Here is a 13116-nt window from a genome sequence, read left to right as displayed (position 1 = left end):
TGAACTGGTTGATAGATCGTTCGGTCTCTCATCCGATTCTCTTCCTTATTGATAGTTTCATTATGTATCTTCATCTCCATCTCGATTTCTAATCTCGTTTTCTGAAAATTCTAATGCTACATTATTTGTCGAGTTCCCACTCCAGTTACGAAGCATTTGCTTATTAGGCCGGGACGTCATTTTTCCGTTTCACGGCATCTCTACATGAGTCACGCCATTTGTTACACAAGGGACGAACAAGTAATGAGAGAGAGAGAGAGAGAGAGAGAGAGAGAGAGAGAGAGAGAGAGAGAGTGAAGGAAGAAGTCATGAAGTTGAGGAGGAGGGAATGGATCAAGGAAATAATACAGGGATGGATGACCGAAGAGAGATCGAGAAAAAAGAGATAAAAAAGAGAAGAGAAAGTGAGGAAACCCACGCACTATATGACAGTGTTACAAGTGCTAAAGATACCGTTCTCTGGCAAACGGAATCTAAGACTGAGAACACAGAGTAACTAATACAACTCTGCAGTAGCATCATTATGAACTCCCCTAGCTATGGTCGGTAGCACGTCTGCCAACGTGAAATTCGAATGTCTGACGGGAGTAACCGTAGGATAACCAGCGTGGCCGAGGAACCCCACATTACCCGAAGTGTATTTCAAATCATCTCTCCTAATGTCCCCTTTACAACGACATAAGATACGATTGTGACTCACATCAGCAGCAGTAGAGAAAAAAATTGATACCCGCTTATAGTGTGGTGGCCTTGTGTCTCCATCTTGCCCCTTACCGTTTGTTGGTTAACTTGTGGTCTAGGAAATTGTGAAGAGTAATGGCAGCCTTTTATGGGTATTTGTGCGACACTTATAACCTTCTACCATAAAAGATTTTCACCCAGGAACACATTTGTTGTGGAACTGTTATTCCGCTGGAAAAGAAACAGCAGATCATTTATCTTTTTTTTTTTTCTTTATTTTGCTACAAGACGTTCCAGACTTTACTCCCTAACAATTGGACAACAAATGGAGGTTAGTGATTTTGGCTACTACCACTACGGCAGGCCAAAAGCTGGACTCTTTAAGAAGTTCATAAGTCCGGCAGCCACTTGAAGATCAGAGACTCAGCCACCCTTAGAGTTATGGGATGGGGTGACTGCTGAAAGCCAGAGTCATGGCTATTATTGGAGATCCAAGGCCACCAAATACAGTCATCACTGGAGGTCAGAAAACAAACCAACACAGGCGGACACACTCGACCACAGACACGTGCCACATCCTCGTCCTGCTCCACTCTTATCGTATGGTATCGAACACTTTCTCTGGTTTATTGGGAAGTCAACTCTGTTACTAACGCATGATCTTCGAATATTTCAACCTGAATGTTTACTGATATTTAGACTGAGATATTATAACTAAGGGAATTATTTTCTCCACAGTAGAAAATCTGGTCATGAGGAGGGCGGCGCGTGGCCAGTTGGTGGGACAATACTGGTGGTCAGCAGACCCTCCCAGGGTGACCCGTGTGGCCGGTAATGAAGGCTATTCACAACCCCATCGCTGCCCATAGGTCACCGGGGTCAAGTACTCGTGTACTAACATTAAACCACAAGTTTGTACTGAGACGCAGGAATGTGTTTCATCGACTCCTCCTAAATAATCAAGTTTATAATGCAGTGTATTGTGGGGGGGGGGGGGGGGGCACAATAGCAATACTTTCTTTTTCTTCCAAACTATTCGCCATTTCCCGCATTAGCAAGGTAGCGTTAAGAACAGAGGACTGGGCCTCTGAGGGAATATCCTCACCTGGCCCCCTTCTCTGTTTCTTCTCTTGGAAATTTAAAAAAAAAAAAAAAAACAAGAGGGGGAGGATTTCCAGCCCCCCGCTCCCTCCCCTTTTAGTCGCCTTCTACGACACGCAGGGAATACGTGGGAAGTATTCTTTCTCCCCTATCCCCAGGGATACAATAACAATACATTATCAATTATCGCGATATATCAACTTTTGCTTTAAGGGGGTTTCATTTTCAACTAATTCATGTTATTTGCCCAGAGACGCGAGTATATGGGGAGCTTGACGCTTCTGTATCACCCCCAGATTAAGGACTACTCGCTCTCTCCTTCCCCTCCCACTATCATCCTGAGATACACTTGGCTGACGGTGTTAAAGATGTTCACACACATCGTTGTATCGCTAACGTACTTATATATTTACGGCCGTCCCATAGTGCACCAAGTTGCTGTTCATAGCTTAGACTAATTGTTTCATAAAAGTAAAAACTGTGAATCCATAGAAAACGTTTCTAAAAACAGAAATAAAAACGGTATCATATATCTTGGATGTCACCACGTAATATAAAGCACATTATCAGGTAGACAAGAGTCTCAACTACAAATAGCGCTGTATACAATTACCTGCTGAAGGAAATCTAACAACCACAATACATCCACCAACAACCCTGCCAGCCAGCACCACTAACCACGGCTTATCAAGGAGTGGTCGCCAGCACCACAAACCACAGCTCCACCCAGCAGTTATCACCAGTACCACTAGCCACGGCCTATCCAGGAGCCACGCACCACTAACCATGGCCTCATCCAGATGTTATCACCAGCACCACTAACTACAGCTCCACCCAGGAGATATCACCAACACCACAAACCATGTCCCCTCCCAGGAATTATCTCCAGCACCACTAACCACCTCCTCACCAAGGATTCATCACCAGCACCACTAACCACCTCCCCTCCTAGGATTTCTCACCGGCACCACTAACCACGTCCCTCCTAGGATTTATCAACAGTACCGCTAACCACTTTCTCTCCTAGGATTCATCACCAACACCACTAACCACCTCCTCACCCAGGATCTAATTCCAGCACCACTAACAACCTCCCCTCCTAGGATTTATCTCCAGCACCACTAACCACCTCCCCTCCTAGGATTTATCTCCAGCACCACTAACAACCTCCCCTCCTAGGATTTATCTCCAGCACCACTAACCACCTCCCCTCCTAGGATTTATCACCAACACCACTAACCACCTCCTCGCCCAGGATCTAATTCCAGCACCACTAACCACCTCCCCTCCTAGGATTTATCACCAGCACCACTAACCACCTCCCCTCCTGGGATTTATCACCAGCACCACTAACCACCTCCCCTCCTAGGATTTATCACCAGCGCCACTAACCACCTCCCCTTCTAGGATTTATCACCAGCGCCACTAACCACCTCCCCTTCTAGGATTTATCACCAGCGCCACTAACCACCTCCCCTCCTAGGATTTATCACCAGCGCCACTAACCACCTCCCCTTCTAGGATTTATCACCAGCATCACTAACCACTTCCCCTGCCAGGATTTATCACCAACAGCACCCCTCCGACAGATGACAGCCGCTCGCGCCGTTAATCCAATCAAAGAATTGGTAATAAGTGGCCATGGGCGGGACCCCTGCGGGGCTCGTCAGAGAAACATCTCGTATAACACACTTCTCCCTCCCTCCCTCCCTCTCTCCCTTCTATCATCCCCCTGTATAACTCCTTCCCCATTACTGTCCTCCCCTCCCTCACTTAAGCTCCTTCTTGCCTCTCTCCCTCCCTAATTCTCATAGATGCTTTCTAATAGATGCTTTCCCCCATTAACTAGACAGCGCTAGAGATAGTGGTTTGAAAATTATATTGTCAAGGATGCCCTCCAATAAGGTCATCCATACATAAAGTGCTACTGCATTCAAAAGTAGCCACGATGCAGACCCTGGCTTTGCTCTATTCACAATGAGCCACGATACAGATCCTGGTTTTGCTGTATTCACAAGGAACCACGATACACACCTTCGTTTCGCTGTACTCGCAAGGAGCCACGATACAGGCCATGATTATACTGCTTCTTTTCTTCCCCCTTCCCCAAACGCACAAGTTAATCGACAACCACTTACGAGCCTTTATATGGTCCCCAAGCCATTTATCAGGCCGCAAATCTTCTTATCTGATCAAGTATGAATGACCTTTGTTGGGTGGGGTAACGTAGGGGTATCTCGTGTGTTCTAAAGGCTTATTTGCTAATGTCTTTGTCATCCTTTGAGTGGCAATTGATATCCTTACAATGAAAGGATAAACAGCTGAATTGACTGTGATCTAGTTGTCTAGGCTGATCATATGATCACGTCTTAAGGTGTATTACAAGAACAGAATGGTCTTATATCGGTATTAGAGTAACCGCGTTCTTATACCCTAATACTGAAGGAGTACCAGAAGGAGCGCACGTTGGGGAAGGGGTGACCAAATGCGAGTACAGAGGAGTCTTGATTTTGGTTCTCGTTGACTGGTAGGAGGGGAAGCAGATCAGGGAGGTAGAAATCATACCACACCTGGACTGGACACAAGACTGATTGACACCATCCACACGAGTAGTGGCTAAGACCAGTTGTGATTACAACAAATTCGACTGTTTTTCATTTGCAGATATACGTAAAAACCTCCCATCAGATTTGTAGCAAGATAGCAATATTCCCAAACACAACAGCATTCACACCAGCCATGTCGTTACATGTACAACGCTGATGCTGTGGAAAAGGTTATATCTTAACCATACCACTGCCACTGGTGTAACAATATATCATTACAACTCCCAGGCTACCGGTCCCGCCCCACCACCTATTCTACTGAGACAAACCGAACTAAATTACCGGTACACCCCACCATCTTCCTTACTGGGACAAACCGGTCTGCTCTGCGACCATCTCTACTATGATAGTCTAAGCTAGTAAGCAACAGGGCCTAATTGCTTAGTTCTTTGTCAAGTTTACTCGGTAACTGTGAACGCATTTCTTGGCCAATTAGAAATGAATGAATGAGAAAATCATGCGAACGTTGCACATGGACACGACCAGAGGGAAGTCAGTGCACTATGTCCCACGCTCGTACCGAGAGGCTGGGTATCAAATGGCTTGTCCTTCTCACCCTTGGCATGTAATAAAGGCCCCAGCGTTGCGTTTGTATTGGGAGGCATATGGCATGTAATATGCCCGACTCAAATGGTATCTTTGTCGAGAAAAGCTACAAATCACAGGCGTTTGAATCATGCAGCCGTGCCTGCTGATGCTATGGAGGATGAAAGAAATAGGATTCTTCTACATATTCTAGTATTCTGATGAATATCTAAAAACGTACGTATGATGTATATGAAATACAGTCAATGATCTGAGAAATCAGGGGTGATACAATGAGCGTTAGACTTCCGTTGCCAATTTGTAAAGCCTCAGTTCACTCTATCATTGATTAGTTCTAGACGTTGGTAGGGTCGCTTGGCTTCGACCCCAGGGCCCCCACTGTGAATGCCCACGAAGCGCAGCTGCCCTGAATTCTCACTATTCAATTCATGGTTTAGGCAGCCATCGCTCCATTCCATAGTGTTTCATCCGTTTACATATTCACTCATATGAAAATAACTTTCGTAGTCTGGCGGAAAATTCGTTCGTGGTGTCGAACGTATGTGGGTTCGTGTGAGTGGCTCTTGACGTGCATTATCCAGGGGCAGCTTGTAACACTGTATATGAGTGACTACACAATGGGCGATGGAGTCCGTTTGTGACCAACAATGACCGATTTGAGATTGATACCCTGTTTATGGAGAAGGTCACTCCAGCCTATTATGGCAACTCGCTTTATTTTTTCTGTTACGTCGACCGTACGAGGCCACGTGCTCCACGTATAATCCAACCTCACTCTGTTGGTTATGCTTCAAGGAGGCTGGAGAAACTTGTTCTTGCCTTTCAACTTATATAAGACAGCAGTGGTATAATTTCTTACAAGCGCAAATATTGAAATGAATATACTGGACTACTTTCTTTCAATTACTTTTTCATTTTGGAGGTACATTGCATATTAGAAAATGTGTGTAGGTGTTGTACGCTATTGCCAGCAGCTCTAACATGATTACTTGCGTGTAAGAAAAATGCTGCACCATATCTATCATTTTACAGACCAGAGCTTCATCTGCATTTCTACAAGCCACATTTTTCGTATGAATACGAAATCTTTCACCAAAGACACAGTCTGAAAGCCACACAATTTACCTCTGTTCCTCGTGTACACCATGCACCACCTGCATGCCTCCATTTTCCTTACGAGAACCAGGCTATAACCAGCCTGTCTTCTGCCGCAGGTCACGGCGGGGTGAACCAGCTGGGAGGAGTGTTCGTGAACGGGCGGCCGCTCCCGGACATGGTTCGTCAGAGGATCGTGGAGCTGGCTCACAACGGCGTCCGCCCCTGCGACATCTCCCGCCAGCTCCGCGTCTCCCACGGCTGCGTCTCCAAGATCCTTTCCAGGTAGGTACCTCTGTGATTGTGACCGTAGTGATAGAAGCAGTAGTGGCAATAAAAGTATCATTGCTTGAAGTAGGAAAGACCCACTGCCTCCGCCACAAGTCCAGCGAAACGGTACGATCCAGCTAACTAAGAGGTGAGGAGGTGATCTGCCATCAGTCCCATTAACAACTACTGCTACCCAATAGTTTTCACCGTATCCATGATAAGGGGAAGCTAACAGGCGCTAAATTTTGACCAAGGTTGACCCGGGACTATGCAGTTCAGGGGCATCTTGCTCTCTGAAGTGAGGAACTGGCTCACCTGTTACCACAGAATGTGTGGTCAGGGATGTGCAATACCCTGGGCCAGATTTGTTACCATGCTACTCTAACAGTATTCCCAAAACAAGAAAGAAAATAACTGGCTGCCTCTAAATCCTTCCAAAATCCACGTTTTAGCTCTCCTTATAGATATTTTGGGACAAAAATTAATGATGCTTATGTTGGGGGAAAAATATTCCTTATTGTGGACTAGTCATTCCAGTCACGTGGAGTGAATAGTGCTTCAGCTCCATCATAGAATAATACGATGGATGGATTCTTCCTTTTATACCTTTTGATATCTACGTCTATCCGAGCAAATGATGCTTTCAACAGCATTCCAAAACACACATCTCATAACATAAAAACCAGCGTTGAGACCCACAGAAGCTATTATGCACTATGTACCTTTAGGAGAGATATCAGATGATAACACCATTAGCAAGTCAGGTTTCGTACCCACTTGAAATTCGATCTTAATTTCTTAGCTTGAGAGAGAAGTGCAAGTTTTAGGTCCCTCAGCTGATCCACACCTTCACAACATAACCCTTTAGTTAAGAAAAATACATTTACCTACTGATTTTATTCTATTGATTCGATCTTATGGGCTGTAAGATTAAGGGAGAAATTCACTGGAGTGATTTCACAAGGGGTATTTTCAGAAGATCCAATCGATAATTCGCCAAAGCTGATGATTGGTAAATTCATTAAGTCACTCGTGTGTGAACAATCCGACGTCATTTCCGGCGGATGGTAAGATGATGTGATTATAAAACATATTAAAACTTGATTGCCATTTCATTACATATGATTCCAAATATCAAAATATGGACATATTTTCATATCAGAATATGGACATATTGGTACGGTAATTCTTTCTCATATCTATATCAAAACATGTTTATTTGGAACAATGTTCATACATATGTAACACCCATTTCGAATGGACATTTGACTTGATCATTTATTTTAAGCCTTCGTCATTTTCACTGGTTTCATCATTCTCGTATATCCGTATGTTCGCCATACAGAGCGAGCCAGACCCGCACCCCCGGTTATCAACGTAATCAAAAACGGCCCATTAGAATACAGCACACGAGAACATTTCTCACTCTCTCTCTCTCTCTCTCTCTCTCTCTCTCTCTCTCTCTCTCTCTCTCTCTCTCTCTCTCTCTTACCTATAAGTACATTCGTAGAACTTATCACTAGGTTTTTTTTTTGTTTCAGACATCTTCTATCATTACGCAATCAAAGTGCTTCTTTACATCTTATGTAACCTGTTTCTGGCTGAGTCTCTCGTTGTTCTATCTTTTTATCTTTCGGAGCACTGTTCAGTGTGTGTGTGTGTGTGTGTGTGTGTGTGTGTGTGTGTGTGTGTGTGTGTATTTCTACGCTCTGTGATTAACAAATTTACGCTGTACGGGGAGGGAGTTTTACACTCGTGGGCCCCAGCTCTTCAACATCGATTGTGAGAACGAATGTGTTGATACGAGTTCATGTTTTGGCCTATTACACTCGTCTGTTACTCTCTTCATATAATGATTTAAAGAGCCAGTCAGTCGTCTGATGAGCCGTACGCTTTCTTCTTCAAATATATACCAGATTTCCTCTGACTGACTCGTGTTTCATATGAAACATCTACCAGTATCACTTTTAACATTTCATAATCTGTACTTACTTTTTCTTCATGAGCTTTTATGCATAACTGCGTAAAAATACAAGAATATGTAAAGAAATTTCTTGCCTAGAAAAAAATCACGATTATCTATCAAAGAAATCAGTAGATAATTTCCGTAACCATCTAGGTGATCCTTCAGCACCTCAAAGTACAGTTCGTGGATTTACACCATCCTCTATATATTCATCTACACATTCGCATGCTCCTCTTTAAGCAGTCTGCCTGCCTTCCATTTTCTCTTTATCCTTACCGGCACTTTTCTAACATTTAGGCTCATCACGTAAACTCGTTTTAAAACAATCTCACTCCTTGCCATGTTAAAACTTATTAGTTCTTAGAGAAATTTCTTACATATTAACTGTGTCTACCCAATACTCACTTTTCTCCCATTCTGCTCCCACATTCCTCATGTCCCCCCCACCCCCTACTCCAGTCAGTTAAGAGCAGGGTGGCCACAACACAACAGAACAGGGCTAATCTTCTTGGCCGGGATTGGCACACGACCTTATGATGGAAAAGAGATGAAAGAATAACCATATGAAACTGGCCATCCTTCTCTGTCCTTGTCCCATGGTTATGCTCGCTTGTATCCCTCGATCGCGGGCGAATCCATTGACTGTGGATGACAATCTTTTCCCCTGTAATGATCATGATGTAATTGTCCTTTCCACCTTTATCATCTTTTCATCCTCTATAACTTATGTAGGTTCTTATTCCCGAATGATTTTGGCAAACAATTCATCATTTTCTCCATCTTCATTACATATATCCAACGCGTATTTAAGTAACATCGTATGAAAAATACAGCGTCTTTCGACCGACCATATGTACCCTCATGCCATGTATAAGGCCGTCGGCCGGAACAGAATTACCCCCTCCTATAATTGTAACAGAATTATCCCCTCTTATAATTTCCTAAAAGGCATGGGGGCTAAATATTTTGAGGTGGTTCCCCCGTGCGTCGCCTGGACCCACAGACAAATCGTGGTTAGTCGGGTCCTTTTTTTTTTTTATAGTGTTTAGAAGGGAGGCAGAAGACGTGGACAAGGGGATGCGATAGTATGAAATGGAAGAGAAGACTAAGATATATATACACGTGGGTGATATAAATTTGTTGACGCATCTGGGTAATTTTTTGGTAGCGTCTTTATGGTGCCTTATCTATATACCCCCGACAAACTGGAGGTGTGTATGTACTTGTGTTGCATCTTTTGTGAAAGGAGTTTCACTTACGTGAACTGAACTTTTTTCACTGATGGATGGCTGGATGACTAGAGCCTCTATAAGTGCTTTAAGGCTTCGAGGGTACCATGAGTGTTCCATATTTGTACGGTTGTCGAGATCTCTGATTTGTTTGTAATTTGTATCATTTTTGTCTTCGTGTCTGCCATACTTCCTAGGCTGCTTCTCTTAAGTATGAACTTACTGGTATAATTTTCGTCATTCGTGCTATGTTATGGTGTTGTCCATGAAAGGATATTTTTCATTTTTTGACGAATCGTAGAGCCTTATTTTGTATGGATTGCCTACTGCATTTTAAGGCCACCCAGCCAGGTAGTGGCTGGTTTGGTTCCCTTAGGATGACATCTGTACCCAGGTATATTGTCTGCCGGGTTGTATGTAGTTGGTTTGGTCTCCCCGGAGCCTCCACCATACAGAGAGGAGCAGTGGATGTCGCCAATCTCTGGGGCTCGGAGTGGCCTCCACAACGAGATGAATCATCTTGAGAATTAACATTCGCTTCCGACCCTCTTTTTGCTGAGCTTTCTCCCACCCTGTTGCCTCCCGGATAGCTTATCTGAGGACGCTGACGGACATGTGTCGTCCTGGTTAAATGGGAAGGATCAGTTGTATTCGTCAGACAGGGATGATTAGGAAGCAAGAGGAGTGGAGGAGAGTGGTAGGGGTGAGCACTGGGTGGCTAAGTGTTGTGAGGAAGGGAGAGAATTGTTTCTCTACAAAGAAAGGTTTTATTTTGCTTTGGAGAAAGTTTGATTTACGTTAGACTGATCCATTTTTTGCGAGCATTGAATCAATATCATGTCTGAAGAGAAGGGTAAACAGTGGAAAAGTGTGGAAAAGATAATTTTGACGAAGGTGTTTACTTATAACAGCAAACCCCCTCTCAACCTTCTACCCATCCACCCACCCAGCCACACACACACACACACACACACTTTTGACATCCGATGATATCCAAAGACTCAGATCATGTACCATTTACAACTAAATGAACACTCTTCTGTACCCATTCTTACGATAGCCATCCCCTGTGTAACTGTGGCAGGTGCGTGCTATTCCTCCCCTTTGTAGCAAACACAAAGAATAAGTAACAGCCGCACATGTGTGTGTGTGTCGGAGGACAGCGTGGCGGAACTGGTCAGTCAGCCTCAAAATTTTATATATCTCAATTTACATTGAAATTGAGTTTCTGTCGTGCCATCTGCTCGCGGTCACTCTCACTTGTTAATGTATCTATTTCTCGTTCACTGGTCATGTGACTAATTAGGTCGTTTATGGTGCTAAATTGATCGCCACACAAAAGCAAGATTTATTACTTGTGTCCGAGGTCTGTTTTTTTTTTCCTCCTCTGTCGCTGGGGTGTAATTGATCCAAGTTGTTGTTAAAGATTCGTCAGACCTTAGCCTGGTACTGATCCTCTGTCTTTCGGCGGCCCTTCGCGAAGTCTTACACTTATAACTGAGCCATTCCATCAAGCAATCTTGGATTTTCTACTTTTTCTGATTAACATAAAGCAAAGCTTGTTGTTCACATCACAAGAGACGGTAAAATCACGTGATCTCTGTATATATCAATCATGTGTTTAGTTTAAAGATGACAACGTATGCATATTGTTTCGCTGAAGTGGGAAGTAATATTTGCGTGTTATGATCTGCATACTCTATTATAGTTTACAAAATCATCGGTCCTGTTCACGCAATTTGCCCCATTTGCCTTATATACTGACCCATGAAAATTATGACTTGGGTCACCGTTTGCCACCACAGCAAAATGGAAAGTCGCAACCACTCGTCCTTGTCAACAGATTCTCTTGAAAGTTAGATATGACTAATGGGATTCAAAAGGTCCTTTTGATGTAATATACCCAGACGGTGAAAAGGTAGTCGATAAACTACCACACAGGAGACTGTTCTGTGAATGAATGTCGTATGGAATACGGGAGGAGCAATGTACATGGATTGGTGACTAGCTCACTAACAGAAAACAACGTGAGGTTTCAAATGGCGAGGCCTCAGACTGTGATATGGTTGTGTAACCTTCCTTGGCATGGAAGGTAATGAAACTCACCCTAGCATACTGGGTGGACGTGACGAGTGGTGTGCCACGGGTCGGTCCTCCTGATATATATAAGTTGTTTAGAGTTGGGTCTCGTATCCAAGATCTGTAAATCTACGGACGGTACAAGACTAGGAGGTAAAGCTGTAAAAGGGCAAGACTGAAATTCTTCAAATGAATTTACAAAAAGAAAAAAAAGAGTAGTTAGATTAATGGGGACTGTAAAATTCTTCAAATGAATTTACAAAAAGAAAAAAAAGATTAGTTAGATTAATGGGGGGATGAAATCTAATGTAGAATTATGTAGTTATTCACTTTGAAGACACGGACCCTAATCACCACTATCGAATACTCGGAAATCCGCCAGTTAAAGTATATGAAGAGAAGGAGTTTGAACTTGTTGTCACTGTCAAACTGAAACATGTTAAACAGTTTCTGGCAGCAAGTGAAAAAAAGGAAACTAAAACTTGGCTTCATGGCAAATACAAAATACAAAAACACCTGAAACAGTTCTGACCCTTTTGAAGGTTCTAGCAAAACCGCATCTATGACATACAGTCCAAGTATTGTCCCCAAATGAAAAGATACATTAGGAAAAATTCGAACAAGTACAAAGGCGGGCGACAAAACTCATTTCAGCCTGAGAAACCTGACGTATGAAGGAGATTAGAAGACTAGATCTCTTTTCGTGGTGACCTTATAAAAGTTTTCAGAATTTTGAACAAATTTGACAGCATGAAATATGAATCTAATTTTCAAATACCAGAAAATGTTGTCATCAAGACAAATGGAATAAATCTTGATAATTAGATGATGCACTTTTACTTGGGAAAAGGTTTCTTTCAAATAGATGGGTGCATTGAACGCTGGAATAAGTTACCATTAAACAATGTTAATGCAAAGATTATAGGTACCTTTAAAAGCTGGTTAAACAGTCTTTTCTTTTAATTTTTTCAAATATCTTTTGAATGGACGACACAAGGAAAAGATATACATACACATTAGTTCTTTGCCATTCTAGACCCTAAGAATATATTGTGGTGCAGGAGGGGTGGGATAATGTAGTACCATTTAACAGCAGGATATGCTCTTTCGTTCTAGCCTATTATATTCCATGCAAGCTTGCTTACGAAATGCCTGTTTTTTTTTCCATTCTTTTGTTCACGGTTGCTGTTGCTGGTGGAAGTGGCGGATGGGGAGAGAACCTTTTTACTGCCTTGTCCTTACCTCATCCGCTTAGAATATAGATGGAATCTCAGATAGAGCCATTTTCAAAACGAGCTCTCTGTTGTCAGTCTTTCTTATGTACTTCCGTGTAAAGAACTTGGTCTAATTATTTCTCTATCGCGGTCTCCTTCGTGTAGAAAAGCCAAGGAACTTGGTTTTACAATACGTATTTTGGAATAACAATTTTCATATGTTAATCATAAATCATCGTTCGTATCATTATCAATTTATGTACAATATAACAGAGATGACTAACAAAATCCCTGAACCATGCAGAGGCCAAGGCCTTTTGCAACATCGC

The 13116-nt window shown here is 42.9% G+C and overlaps 1 protein-coding gene across 1 annotated transcript in view; it reads left to right on the top strand.

Moving 5' to 3' along the window:
- LOC139755022 (uncharacterized) overlaps window positions 1-13116 on the top strand; it is a 143750-nt gene that overhangs the window by 94261 nt on the left and 36373 nt on the right. Inside the window, 1 exon segment of the mRNA XM_071672953.1 lies at window positions 6149-6314. Coding sequence (XP_071529054.1) covers window positions 6149-6314 — 166 coding nt within the window.

The sequence above is a fragment of the Panulirus ornatus genome, chromosome 18 (assembly GCF_036320965.1).
Source record: "Panulirus ornatus isolate Po-2019 chromosome 18, ASM3632096v1, whole genome shotgun sequence".
Lineage (NCBI taxonomy): Eukaryota > Metazoa > Arthropoda > Malacostraca > Decapoda > Palinuridae > Panulirus > Panulirus ornatus.
This window is presented reverse-complemented; position numbering and strand designations above follow the sequence as displayed.